Source organism: Danio aesculapii, chromosome 6 (assembly GCF_903798145.1).
Source record: "Danio aesculapii chromosome 6, fDanAes4.1, whole genome shotgun sequence".
In the NCBI taxonomy this organism is placed as follows: domain Eukaryota; kingdom Metazoa; phylum Chordata; class Actinopteri; order Cypriniformes; family Danionidae; genus Danio; species Danio aesculapii.
Genome location: NC_079440.1, coordinates 40,304,200 through 40,319,903, shown reverse-complemented (window position 1 = coordinate 40,319,903; position 15,704 = coordinate 40,304,200). Strand labels below are relative to the sequence as shown.

General features: G+C 34.0%; 1 protein-coding gene across 1 annotated transcript in view; it reads right to left on the bottom strand.

The window, feature by feature from the left end:
- oca2 (oculocutaneous albinism II) overlaps nt 1–15,704 on the bottom strand; it is a 171,519-nt gene that overhangs the window by 134,697 nt on the left and 21,118 nt on the right. Inside the window, exons 4-9 of the mRNA XM_056460168.1 lie at nt 15,373–15,546; nt 12,418–12,475; nt 12,230–12,302; nt 9,121–9,281; nt 7,620–7,702; nt 7,327–7,480 (exon numbers count right to left, since the gene is read on the bottom strand). Of these exons, the coding sequence (XP_056316143.1) occupies nt 7,327–7,480; nt 7,620–7,702; nt 9,121–9,281; nt 12,230–12,302; nt 12,418–12,475; nt 15,373–15,546 (703 nt within the window). The remainder of the gene's footprint in view (nt 1–7,326; nt 7,481–7,619; nt 7,703–9,120; nt 9,282–12,229; nt 12,303–12,417; nt 12,476–15,372; nt 15,547–15,704) is intronic.

Below are 15,704 nucleotides of genomic sequence, written 5' to 3'. Positions count from 1 at the left end.
TGTCTTGACCAAGTTGCTGCCATGGGATTGGCTGATAGGAAATTTGCGTTAATGAGCAGTTGGACAGGTGTACCTAATAAAGTGGCTAGTGAAATTTGAAAATAAATAAAAACATTTACAGGAGGATTAATAATTTTGACTTTAACTATGTAGTATTTTACAGCACACACACACAAAGAATAGAAAACATAACAGAAATTTACTATTAGAAAAGCAGGTGCAGTAAAATATGTATTTATTTTACTTTATTTTATACTTTATTTTATTTTAATGAGACCGAAAACAGAATAGAAAGTGTTAGCATTAGAGAACCACAGTTCTTTTTAATTGATTTTGGTAACACTATTTTGATGGTCCATTTGAGTATTACTGTCTGCTTAATATCTGTTGATATGCTCATTCAACAGCAACATTTAACTGACTATGAGAAACTTTGCAAGTACATGTCAACTTACACCAACCCTAACCCCAACCTAACAGTCTGCTTATAATCTAATGAGAATTAGCTGGCATGTAGATGCAATGTAACTAAAATTCAACAAACCATCAAAATAAAGTGTGGCCTTTATTTTTAATTACTATTAAATATTTAAATGACCACAAATATCAAAGCTGGTCTGCACTCAATAATCTATTTGAATGGAATAAAAAACAAAATAGAGTAAAAACAAAACAGTAGCAGCAAAGTCAAATTCATAGAATCTTCAATCAGCTTCTGATCTTGCATCATTCAACAACATCTTCAGGTCTTCTGCTCTTCAATTACTCTCTGGGCTAAAATCAGCACCTCCAACAGCGTGTAAGCCATCAACATCCTCAGCATCTGTTTTCCTGCTAAGAGCTCTTGACCATCCAGGACGCTACAATCAAATACCTGATGTACCTCTCCAGACGTCACAAGGCGCAATAAAGCCATCATTACAAGAATAGTGTAATCAGCCAGAAGAGCGAAGAGAAGGACAACGAGTAACATAACATTCGGGCTAACAGCTAATGACTCCACTCTCCAAGGAGCAAGTAATCTGTGTCAGTCCGACAACTTCCCCGAGGAGGAGGAACGCTCGGCGCAATGTTGTGATTGTAAGTCTAAAACAGGTCATTAAGATAAATCGTTGAACACTGCTTTCTCTGCAGAATTAATCAGCAACATGGATATACATTGTGCTGTTCTGCATAAGAAAGCATCCTCTGAGACTAATGCTTCTCTGTTTGGTGATTTTCACCAATTAGTCTCAATTATAGGGCAAGAAACACTTTATGGTCGAAATGAAATGCGTAAGATATAACGCTGGTTTTATAGATCCAAAGACCCCCGGTTACAGTGAAACTCGAGTCTAATTCAGAAATAATCTATCAGCCATTATTAAAATGTTTACAAGATATCTGCAATTAGATTGTGGAGAAATGCATTATTCAGGAGTCTTTTAAGCCATATTAATATTTATAAGCATGTCGTGTGGTTGTGTATCTCAGGTTTCGGGTTTTGCCCTCTCTTGGGGCAAATGGGTTTTAGCTATCAGGGTTGCTGATGAAACTCACCATCTGAGCCCTTTTAATCAAAGCAGTTTTCAGAGAGCTGATTCTAGATCAGCTCTGAGGATTAGCAGCCAAGTCATCGTGCAATGCAGATGCAGGAAGAACACGGAAACAGGTCAATAGCACAAACATTTGCTTATTTACAATGGGGTCCAAAGGACTGAACTGCATATCTGTAATGCAAATCAAACTTGAAAGATTTCAAACTAAGAAAAATGGAAAGTCACAAAAGAGCTCATAAAGACGAGAGTAGAATAAGTTTCTTATTTTACTAGAGTGCTTATTTTAGATGTTATGATTCTTCTGTGGAAATCTCACGCTGGGTCATGTGTGAGGTATGTTTCATTAAAATTGAATGTTTTTCTTAACACTTTTTGATTGCTTCAAACAGGCTTGGAACTAGACTTTCAGTTTATTTATTATAAGATTTTAACTTTTTTCCTCTCTCTTTCTCTCTCTTTTGGTGCTTTCAAATAGACTCAATATTCAAATAAAATTAAATTGTAAACTGAATAATTAGTAATGGAACATGGAAAAATTAAATAAATAATCTGATTTTCTTTAATATATAAAATAAATTAAACAAATAAAGTAAAATAGAATAAGTGATTATAATATAGAAAAATAAAATAAAACTATAAAATAAATATATAAAATACAATAAAAACAGAAAATAAAATATAGAAAAATAAACAAACGAAATGAAATAAACAAATATTTAAAAATATTATTATAAAAATTGCGTTTATAAAAAGCGGCGCAGTGGCGCAGTAGGTAGTGCTGTCGCCTCACAGCAAGAAGGTCACTGGTTCGAGCCTCGGCTGGGTCAGTTGGCGTTTCTGTGTTGAGTTTGCATGTTCTCCCTGCATTCGCGTGGGTTTCCTCCGGGTGCTCCGGTTTACCCCACAGTCCAAAGACATGCGATACAGGTGAAGTGGGTAGGCTAAATTGTCCGTAGTGTATGAGTGTGTATGGATGTTTTCCAGAGATGGGTTGTAGCTGGAAGGGCATCCGCTGCGTAAAACATATGCTGGATAAGTTGGCGCTTCATTCCGCTGTGGCGACCCCGGATTAATAAAGGGACTAAGCCAAAAAGAAAATCAATGAATGAATGAACGTATATATAAAAGTAAATAGAATAAATAAAATAGAAAAATTAAATAATCATACAAAATAAAATATTCATAAAAATAAAAATAAAATAAAGAAATTTGATGAAATAGAACCAGTAAATATAATATAAAAATAATTTAAATAAATAAACATACAAACAATGTACAATAAACAAATAAAATAAATCCAGTAAATGGCATATAGAAAAAGAAAATTAAAAATCATTCATTCATTTTCTTTTCAGCTTAGTCCCTTTATTAATTTGGGGCCGCCACAGCGGAATGAACTGCCAACTTATCCAGCATATGTTTTACACATCAGATAGCCCTTCCAGCTGTAACCCATCACTTGAAAACACCCATACACTCCCATTTACACACATACACTATGGACAATTGAGCCTGCCCAAGTCACCTGTACCACATGTCATTGGACTTGTGGGGGAAACCGGAGCACCTGGAGGAAACCCACACAAACACAGGGAGAACATGCAAACTCGACTTTCTTGCTGTGAGGCGATCGTGCTACCCACTGCGCCACCGTGAAAACAAAATAAAGATCATATAAAATAAAATAAACAAAATTTAAATAAAATAAATTTAATGAACAATTAAAATAAATATAATTATAATTATTAAATTTAATTTATTTAAAAAATATCAAATTAAAAAACAACATTAATGCTAAATAACCATGTTTAACAATTAGATAAAAAAATTACTCACCCAATCAGCATTAATAAATAATTAGTTAAAATCTGAATAGATAAACTTAATTTGCTCAGCATCCTGATGACAGTGTAGTCATAGCTATGAATCATTAGTATTAACACAGTGTTTTGGTAAAAGCGGATACATGGCCCCCAAAGTCTCCATTAACATTCTCACAAAGGCCTAATTAAACTAGCGGACACGCAGCATGCTGTCCCTCCTGAAGAAATAAATGTAATTAAGAAGGGACGTCCCCTCTGCCCTCCTGTCCCCCTGGAGCCACACTAAAACTCTAAAATGTGTGCACTACAGGGAGAAGAGGAAATTTAAATGTGGAGGAGTGCTTGCCTATGAGGCTATATAATAATGCACATCTCAGAAAAGTCTAGAGGGTCAGCTTAATATTTATTGTTATCAGAACTGTACTTGTGTATATCCTGGATGCTGCAACCTAATATGTAAAAAGTAGTTCATGTTATTATATACAGACTACCAAATCATCAGGATGTTTGTGCAGCAGACTTTTGTGAATTTACTGAGTATAAGTTTGCCAAGGATTTCCATTAAAGGTAATAATGTTGTAAATAATGTTAAGTTCAAGAGCAATATGTTTTAGATTTTTATTTTTTGCTTGTATGTTTTTGAATCTAAACGTGTCTGTAGTTGTTGACTTTTGTTTTGAATCGGTTTCAGCTAAAAATCCTCCTGTTTTGGTTTGCAACAGCCCCTTTCACACATAAAGACCTTTCCGAAAAATTACCGGCAATTTTCCGGAAAGGTCTGTATGTGTGAACAGGCCCTTTTTGAAAATACCGGTAAATTAGTTCCAGCAATTTTCAGGAAACAGAAGTTGTAACATTACTGGTATTTTGCCAGAACGCTGCGCTGTGTGAACGCAGATGGAAAATTGTTGGAAAGAGCGCGTTTACATCTAGAACGCGCTGACGTGAGACGTCAACTTTAGCCAATCAGAACACTCAGACGCATTCGCATCTGCGCTGTTTATGAAAATAAAAGCCTTTGAATATTTTTCCAGACACATTTAGCTGCTAGATGTTAGTCAGATACCGTTTCTATGTTACTTCTTAATGTAAACCGTGTAAAAAAACAGATAAAATGCTTATGATAAACTGCTGTTTGTTTACCTTCAGTTGCGTGTCGCGTGTGCACAATACTTATACAATACTTATCACAATACTTATACATCCACAGAATTTGTAATGTAGTCAAATGTGTAAACCAAAAAAAGCCAGACCCATTCTATGTTTACAAATACAAGTGCATTTGTTCAGAATTTACAGGTATTTTGGAATGGATGTGTGAATGGTCTTTTCCGGGAAAAGTTATGGAACGTCCTTGCCTGTGTAAACACCTTTTTTATGAATTTACCGGTAAAGTCGTTTCGGAAATTTTCCGGATATTTACCAGTATAACTGTGTGAAAGGGGCTATAGTGTCCCCTCTTGGATAAAAAAAATTATAATAATTACTTTTAGAAAAAAACTATTTTATTTTATTTTTCATCTATTTTATTTTATTTTTACATAATTAAATATGAATTTGTATATTTTTGTTTAAATATTCGTATGGTTTTTTTAATGACATTTAATTTATAACCAATTTTTTAAATGGAAAAAGGAATTTATGTTTACTTTTATCCACATACATGAAAAATCACTATGTTTCATTAATCTGTATGCAGGTCAGTGTGACACTGTAAAAAAAGAAAAAGAAATTTGACTCAACTCAAAATTGAAAGGCAACTTGCTGCAGAGCTTTGAGTTAACTCAACTTTCAGCCAAAGTACTGCACTTGCCTCGATTTAAATCAACTCAAGTCAGTCAACTCAAAAAAACACTGCATTAAGTAGCCTTACAATTTTAAGTTTAATTTTCACTTGTTTTGAATGGCCATGTACAAAAATCACAATGTCTTGAACTAGTTCAAATAAATAAAAGAAACAAATTATTATAAAAATATAAATAATAAAACAAACAAACAAAAATAAATATAAACAATAAAACAAACCAATAATTAAATAAAAAACAATAAAACAAACAATCAAATAAATAAAAGTAAATAATAAAACAAACAAATAAACAAATAAATAAATAAACAATACAATACAACGCAATTCAATGCAATGCAATACAATGCAACACAATTTGAGTCAAAATGACTTAAGGACAGGATGAGGGATTTTAATCTCTAATAACCTGACAACTTTCATGGCCTGAGAGTACCATTTACAGCAAATTATTATATTATATTAATAAGAAAAAATGCTTTCAGCCATTTGGACCAAAGCAATCTGGGCATGAAATAAAATTTGAGCACTCTAAATCCTCATGTTGATTCATATGTTACTTTTAGATCTTCCTCAAATCCAGCACCTCTGTGGAATCACAGTCAGTGTGAGCCAGATAAATAAAACTCATCCTGTTAATATCAGTAGAGCCCAGTGACCTCTAGTGCTCAACAGTGGTACAAGAAATAAAACAAACAAACAAGACGTAAGATTGAGAACAACCAAGGACACACAAGCACAATACTCCATCTACAAGCACAGCTTTATAAAGTTTATGAACAACATCTCCACCATGACATCTATTCTTCCTTCTGAAATCTGATGTCACACACCACATGAAAAAATACTTGTTATTTAATTTTAGGTTTAATAATAACAATAATGAAAAAAAAGAATTTCACATTTAATCAGAGATCAAAACACAGCTGTACTACAAAAACAATAAACCAACATCAAATGAAAAATAAAATCATACAAATTGTTGGTCTTGAAGTTTCTTCTCAAGGTTACAAATTTGATAATTATAAGATCTGGTTTTAATTTTGAGGGTCTTCTAGACTGCACATTATGAAAAAAATCCATTGTCCAATATATTGGGCAGACACATACAACATCTGAACGCACATATTTTTAACACACATATTCTTTTTTTTTAAATTACAGCAGGTAGAATCTTACTGTCGTTGGACTGGATAAAAAAAAGTATAACATCATGGATAACAGGCTTTAAATTAGGTGAAATGCTCCATAAGCAAAATCATAACCTGGCATTTGATGTCCATTGTGATGAAGGCAGGACCTAAAGGTTTAATACTACTTATCAAAATGCTGTAAATTCTATAATATATAATGTATGATACACTTTACTAGATGGTATGATTCAAAAACTCTAAAGTACTACTTACTATAAATGACCATTGTATTTTTTTTATGTGGGGCATCACAGTTTCTGGGTCCAAACATTCAATAAAATGTCAAAAGTACAAATGACACTAATATACACTGCTAACAATGTGCTGTAATACTATTGAAATCATGATTAATAATAATAATAATAATTTATTATTATTATTATTATTATTATTATTATTATTATTATTATTATTGTTGTTGTTGTTGTTATTGTTATTATTAAATACTTATTCATTCATTCATTTTCTTTTCGGCTTAGTCCCTTTATTAATCTGGGGTCGCCACAGTGGAAAGAACCGGCAACTTATCCAGCATGTTTTTTACGCAGTGGATGCCCTTCCAGCCGCAACCCATCTCTGGGAAACATCCACACACACTCATTCACACTCACACACTACAGACAATATAGCAGCATTGGCTATATCCATGGCAAAACTTGTGGTATATATTCAATATATCATTTACAATCATAATTGTTTCTTAATCATATTGAAAAACTTAAGATTAATTTTGTTCATTTTTAATCCCAGATGGTCAAACAGTGTTCATAAACGACTATTGAGATTGAGTTTTCTTAAATCAAACGAGGAGAGGCTTAGTCCTGGAAATTGTGAAATACGTCACAACTTAACAAGCGGCTGGACATGACGTCAGTGTGGCATGATCATGTTTAAGGGGATGAAGTGTGATGATGAATCATGAAAGACCTCTGAACAGATTATTTTATGGTGTGAAAATAAATTTTTACCTCAAAGATGATGAGCACGTAGACTCCTGCCAGGATAAGACCGGCGATGAGCACCTGTGTTTCCACCGTCACATACAGAGACTGGTTAGTCATGGACAAAGGAACCACCTGATTGTCCAGTAGAAAGGCCTGAACGCTGATCTGAATAGGAGCGCTGGACAAAAAGAGATACGTCACATGGATGGAGATGCACAACTGCATAAACTATGACAATCAGGTACTACTGCAAATCATCATATCACATTGCATTTGGTTTGAGTTTTGTCAGTTCATCACTGCAACTGTAATCGTACCTGCTAACCATTTCAAATGTTCTTGTTCTCAGAATTTGGTCACTTCGCTGGGAATGCAGTGGTATGGTCCAATTATACAGCACCTGTTGAAAAAAACATTGTGAATGTTTGTAATATATCCATAAGGAAAAAAGTGTTTTTTGTTTAATAAAATTTTTTGAGATTTCATATTCTACATGGATAATAAAAAGCTTAGAAATTTATGAGCTAAACCTTATAACAATATAACAACATGTAAAACTAAGTAGGATTTATTTTAAATACATTTTTTAACAAACAAAAAAATTAATAAAATAAAATAGGCAGTTCATTCCGCTGCGGGGACCCCTGACAAATCAGGGACTAAACCGAATGTAATATTCGGTTAATAATATAATATAATATAATATAATATAATATAATATAATATAATATAATATAATATAATATAATATAATATAATATAATATAATATAATATAATATAATATAATATAGGCAGTTCATTCCGCAGTGACGAGCCCTGAAAAATAAGGGATTAAGCCTAAGGATCAAAGCCAAATCAATAAATGAATAATAAAATATAATATAATAACTTTAGTATAATATACTATAACTTTACTATAACATTGATACTAATATTAAAGGTTTCTTATCTTTAGTATTAAATATTTTTAAAAATGAATTTCAAATAATATTTCAGAAGTTTACTGTTTTATTGAAGTTTGATTACATTTGCACAAGAGTTCCTCTGTACATTTGCACTGGACACGTTCTGCATTTATGAAGTGCTTCACACTGGTGAGAGGGCTTGACAAACTACCTGTAAAAACACTTCTCTCTTTCTTAAAAAATAAAAACACTCCCCTCTTTACGCTCTGAGCACTCAAAGTTCCTTTGTACAATTAACATTTCTTGTATGTATTGCCTCTTTAATTGTAAGTCACTTTGGAAAAAAACGTCTGCTAAATGACTAAATATAAATGTAAACTAATCCAGGACAGGTGAAAACATTACTAACCCCAAACTATTGGGCTATTAAAGCATAAACACACTTTTCAATTTAAGTGTAAAAACAAGAGAAAACAATAAACATATTGTCACTTTGGAATTATTCTATCTAGGTTCTATCTGCGTTCTGAATGATTTTGAGATATTGAGCTTCAAAGTTTTTGCATTCCATATAGCAAACAATATGTGTGTAACATCTGTTTTTTTAAATAAAAAGTCTTAAAATGTAAACAACTTATAAAAATACATCCCATAATGTAAATAAGTTGTCATTTAATAAGAATATGTCAATAACTCAATTTTAACAAAAGTGTCAGATAGAATCCTCTAATTCTAAGGTGACGATATTGTTTAAAATGAAGGCAAAAAGTACAGTTTTGTTTGCAATACATTACGGAAAGCATGTATACAGTAAACCGAGGTGAAGAACATCTTATTAACTGTCAAACTGCATTTAACATTAGCCTAATCTGCATTATTGATCTTTTTGGCTGTGCTGAAACGCATCTAACCTGCTGAGTTCTTCTCCGGCGAGGCCCGGCTTCCTCCGTCTGCTCCACCTGGATGAGAATATACTCCTGGGACTCCTGCACAGCCTCCATCCCTCCCAAAAATGGCCCACCGACTTGCAACTTCAGCAAGGAGTTGTCACGAAAATCTGTAAGATTCATGGCTACAGTGATCAGTTAGGTTAAGAAAAACTTCCATGAGGGGATACACAAATGAAAATACACAACACAAAATATCCATCAAGCACTGGAGTAACTCACTTTAGAATTATTGGTCACCAATGACCTCTACTTCTAGCTAATGGACACCATTTACTTGCACTGAATTTGTATTTTAATTACTTTTCTAATTATTTCCTTCCTTTGTCCCTGCTTAGTCCCTTCTTTATCAGTGGTCGTCGTCACAGCTGAATGACCTGTCAACTATTCCAGCACGTTTTATGTGGTGTATGCCCTTCCAGTTACTGGGAAACACCAATACACACTCATTCTCACACACACACACACACACACACACACACTTATCCACGACGACCAATTTATTTCATCCAATTTAACTATTGCACATGTCTTTGGAGAACATGCAAACTCCACACAGAAATGCCAACTGGCCTAGTGGGGACTTGAACCAGCAACCTTCTTGCTGTGAGGAGACAGTGCTTAACCACTGAGCCACTGTGCTGCCCTTTTTAAATATTTTATTAGTAACTTCAATACTTAGAGTAATTATATTATTTACCTCAATACTAAAAACCCACTTGAACAATAGACAGACAACAGAAATTAAACTTTATTTCTTCAAATTTCAAAATTCAAAGTTAAATAGGAGCATTTAGTTTTGTTTATAAAAAACAAACACTTAGGCCTTTATTTTAACAATCTATGCGCAAAATCTAAAGTGCATGGCGTAAAAGCATTGAGGGCTTGTTTTTTCTGAATTCATTTTTGCTATTTTAAGGGGATGTGTTTATTCTCTTTATGAGTTATGGGTGTGTTTTGAGCATAGCGCGCATTAAACCAATAAGAGTCTCATCTCCCATTCACTTTAAGCATCAGTTGTGTCGCGCCATGGCGCATTTGCTATTTACTGTACATGGCAAACATTGTAAGTGGAAAAAATGAATGCCACTTTACTAGCGAGAAAACAGTTAAACAGACCATCTGCAGTACGAGGATAAAGAATGAGCCTCCACCATTCGGCCTCTTTACTTTACTTTTACTCTTTACTTTACTCCTTTACATTCGTGGATAGTGAAATGGTGTTGTATGCACTCCACTGAAGACATCCATTAGCCTGCCCTACATATTTAATTTAGTTTGTTAAGCGTAAAGATTTGTTTCAAAACTATTTAAAAATTCTGTTCTAATTTCCGGCAAATGAATAAATGAACAATAATAACGAAGTGTGGACAAAAAACTGAGTTACAGTATATCCACACACGTCCTATTCTTATGCTCCATATGGGGATGCATCTCCAAAACTTGACAGATGGACAAATCTAAACTTGTTTTATTAAAACAAATATAAATATGCATTTAATAAATACTACTACTACTAATAATAACATTATACAAATGCAGATTCTCATGAATAAACTAGAAAAAAGCCACCCGACATAAAGAAGGCAGAGAGGTAGTGGTTTTTATATTTTTGCAGCAAATAATAATTTTATTAAATTATATAATTTATTTAATAAAACATTTTAATCCTTTATTTTTTCACATGTAAAGACATTTGTGTATTGCTGTACACCCTGTGTGTATTAAGCAATGCGTAATCGTTTGGACCTGCATAGGCGCATAACTAACGCCCCTGTGCTGGACTTTAGGCACGATCAATGGCACGGTCTATTTCAGTTCATCAAAATAGCAACGCGTCAACAATGCGCCTTAACACACCTGCTTTTTTAGACCAGCACACCCACAAGTCCACAAAGTGGCACAAATGGATTTGAAATTTAAGCAACGTAGTGCAAAGCATGAAAATTGGGGTTGCACTGGTCTAAAACTAGCAACAAATCATGCCAAACACATCTTGCACCTTATTGCGCCAGGTGTATGATATAGGCTCCTTACACTTTAAACTAACATATGTTTCAAACTCAAAAGATTTCAATGTAATGAAATCATATTGCACACATATATTGACTTAAATTTTATAAAACATTTAATTGTTTCTTAAGCATGAACAATTCTGACATAAACCTATGATTTTTTGTGAATTCTTTTTTCATTAATTGTGAAAAAAATATCTGAAAACATAAAATTATATAATTATCTACAGCTTACTGTGGATCTCTGAATGTAATTTCTCAGTTCAATTTTGTCATAAGCATACGCAATCGTCTTGATAAATGTAGACTTCTTTAGTTGAAAAATAGGCAATAAAACAACATAAAATACATTTATTTTGCTTATCTGAATTGATTTATACAGAATTGTTGAACTTATGTACAATTTTTAAGCAGGTATATTATTTAATGCACTTAAATAACCTATCCTTTTTCAGTGGAAAAGTAATGTAATTATAGTAACTAGATACTTTGCAACTAATTACACCAACACTGGAAGTCAATGATGACCAAACATTTTCATAACATCTTCTTCTGTGTTCAACAGAAGAAAGAAACTCATAACAGTTTGGAACAAGTGAAGGATGATAATGATGACAGATTTTAAAGGGAGTGTTTTGGAAAACTTTGTCAAACAGACGTCAGCCGGCCACCGTTTCAATTTCAGTCAAACAATCACCAGCAGAAGGCACTTTGCACCACTTCAGTGCATTGTTCACTCTTCACATTCATCTCTACAGGACCCGCAGACTGCCGAAAGTATCAGGCAGATCTGTTGTTATGCACGGAGTCATAAGCAAGACTGTTTCCATGACACAAGCTGCTGTAAATAACAGATGGCGAGATTGTCACAGAAACGGAAATGAATTAGTGCAGCCCTTCAGTGCAATCTCCCGACCAAACAGAAAATCCCCGCAGGGTCTGAGGCGTAAGACTGTGGCAGCACACTATTTAACTTGTGCATTAATGACACTTATTCATCCAGCCAATGCAAACCGAAACAATGCAGACTCTCTAAGACACACAAATGGGGAGGATACAGAAGCTCTCGGTGGATGAGACCGCCAGCATCCTCCAGGGGCTCTCCCGGTCGGGATACATGCTGAAAAACAGCTGATGATTCAGATAAATAGAGTTGTTTTAGAGTGTCACTTAGGCAGATGACTGAAAACAATAGAATGCACGCAAAAGCACTTTGTTGATTAGGTCTGATTAATGGAGAACTTACTGAACTCAGAACAACAATAACGAAGATGGTGATGAGTCTTGTCATCCCTAGGCAATATCTGTAAAAGCAAATTCAGACACTTGTTATGATATCTACTTTGCAATAGAAAGAAAGTCATGTGCCAAAAAGTAACAGTTGCTTTTAGAGTTGATTGTGAGTTATGAAGCAAAAGCTCTCAGCTTTTTAAGGCCAGATTTGATGACAGCTTGCGCCAGGGCAAACCCTCTTTTGGCATTAAAACTACTGTCAGGGTTTAGTAAGGACACGCAGTGAAAGCAATCAAAAAACACTGTATTATAATCAAATGGCGGACAGCAAGGGTTTTTCCTTCAACACTAGGCTGTAATCCATCCATAAAAATATCCATAAATTAGAAGCTTCTTGTATTTTGTGATTCACGTTTTTATATATTTATTCTTTTGAATTGCATTATGGGAGCTTGATCTTTCTTCCAACAACTTTTAACCTTAAAATGTTAGAAAAAGTACAATTCAAAATTGTTCATCGTTTGCACTGGTCAAGTCAGACTCTCTAAGATCAATGCTAACATAGCTCCCATATGCGATAAGAGTAGGCAGGCTCCTGCAATTCTGCTGCACATGTTCTGGACATGTCCAAAGCTTTACATGTATTGGATTAGTTTTTTGAGACTTTTTTGAGGCATTTAGGGTGGTAGTACCATCACTATTTCTCGCATTGTTTGGGGTGGCCCCTGAGAACGCAACATCAGACAAATTAACATGTTAGCTTTTGGTTCTCTTCTGGCTAAAAGACTGATATTGTTTAAATGGAAAGACCCTATCACACATAATCAATGGATAAAAGAAGTCATGTCTCATCTTAAGTTGGAGAAAATAAGGCATACAATTGGAGAGTCTGTTGAGACATTTTTTTAAGGTCAATCTTTTTTAACTCTTGTGATTGAAATGGACGCACACAACATATGAGGGATAAAAAGAGCTAGTGTCATATTTTCATGTCATGTTTTCATCTTTTATTTTCTCTATAGACATTTGATTATATATTGTTCCTGGATCTGGTGTTTTGTTTTTTGTTTGCTCTGTATAAAATGAAAAACAAATAAATAAAAAAAACCTTGAACAAAAAATGTTAGAAGAAGGGACTATTATTAACATCTCTAATAGTTTAAAGTGATATATTGTCTGGGTTGGTGTTGTATATTACATTCAAACAATGATTTTTGCTGCTTTTTCTTTTTTTTTTTTGCTACTTATATAAAATGAGCTGAAACAACACAACCCTTGAGAGTTTTTTGGGGACAACTTAATTGTTTTATGTGCAATGGAAAAGAGATCCCATTATGCAATTCTGTAAATAAATAGAAAACACTTATGAATCAAATAATATTAATTAACAGATATTTTCTCTGGTGTAAAAAAAGTGCTTGAACTGGAAGCTGCTGAGACTAACATTATAACGACTAATATTTCAGTATGTTGCTGTACTTCCAACTAAAACTGAATATTGAATTAGGTGTGGGGCTTTCTTTTTGCAAATCATTCCTTCATAGCAAACTAAAGGCTGATTTATACTTTTGCATCGAGTGATTGGCATGACCCAATGAGCATGTCTTGCGCGTAGTTGTGCATTTATACTTCTGCATGCTGTTTGTGTTGCTTTGCAATAACACTTCTGAAATGCTTGCTGGCAGTAGGTTTTTATGTTCCTCAGTGTCGAGTTTCTTTATGGGTGTTTTGTTTTTCTGAATGCTACCTTAATGTACAAGCAAGCTCATTCAGAGGCAGAAACTGGCGGACGTGCAACAACTTTAATCATAAGGTAAACCCAAAACAACAGTCTCCATCTAGAGCTACTTCAAGGGACTCGACACTTGTAAAAACTTACTTAATGGGTTTGTGCACAGATACCAAGCTGACCAATCACAGAGCTTGCGCTATGCGTCGTTGCGAGTGTAGTTACATTTTTTGAGAGGTGCACGTCAGTGTTGGCGTCAGCCATGGTGAGGAATATGCAAGTGCGCGAAAGCTGCGCCAGAGCATACATGTGCGCTTGACACAGAAGTATAAATCAGCCTTAATGGTTAAGAGGGGTGAGGTTAAAAATATTGTAGTTGAAGCTATCAAATTGATGTCATAGGAGAAGCACCGCCACTCCAAGCACAAAAGCAATGGTCAGAATTTGATCGAAGATTACCAAAACAAACTTTATTTTTCAGTAAATTTACCTGCATGGATCAATCGTTCGCCTAAAGAATAACAAATTACACTAGCAAAATAAACATTGTCAATTTTTGATACTTTAAGTCCATTTTTGGTATCAATTAAAATATGCACTTTTTGTTGTTGTTTTTTATCTTAGGAAGCTTTTCATGCACTACAACACAGTTCTGTAATGCATATAATGGTGAAATTGTTAGTTGTGCGTGACTTACTTTGTAATACATGTTTCTGTTTTAAAATTGAATGTATTTTGTGATGCCAGTTGATGCTAAATATCATTTATATATAAATATATATATATATATATATATATATATATATATATATATATATATATATATATATACAGTATATATATTGTTCCTCACCACTGTCGCCCCTGGCTTGCTTGGGACTGGTCGATTTACTCTTCAGTGTTTGGACTTTCAGCAGTGAAATTTACATCACACTGAACTGAACTAAACTGAACTTCAACTCTGAAAACTGGACTGGCACAGTTAATTTACTCAAACTTGTATGTTAAGCTGCTTTGACACAATCTACATTGTAAAAGCACTATAGAAATAAACATGAATTGAACTGAATATCATATGTGTTTCAGGTCTCTTTGATCAATAGAAATTCAAAAGACTAGCATTTATTTATTTACGTTTACTGTTACATTTGACCAGTGTAATGCATTCATGTTGAATAAAAGTTTTCACTTTTTAAGAAAAACATTACTTGAGCACAACCTTTGAACAGTATTTCATACCTGATGGGAAAAGAAAGTTTGAAGTAATTTTCACTCTTCTCTGGGGATGTGATGTGTGAGAGACTGGTCACCTCACTGCCCAGCCTGCACCTTCGCTCCAGTTCAGCAGAGCTCGCCTCCCATGATTCCTCTCCAGACCCCAGACTGGGCTCATGCAGAGTCATGTAGGTGATACTGCACAAAAACCACAAGTTAGACACTAACTAATGACATGAGTTTGGGTGCAAAACTATTCGTTTAATAGTCAAATTAACAAGTTTGACCTTGAAAGTCTGTTTGAAACTATATTGGCCCCATTCACAACTGGTATAAAACTGCATTTTCAATCATCT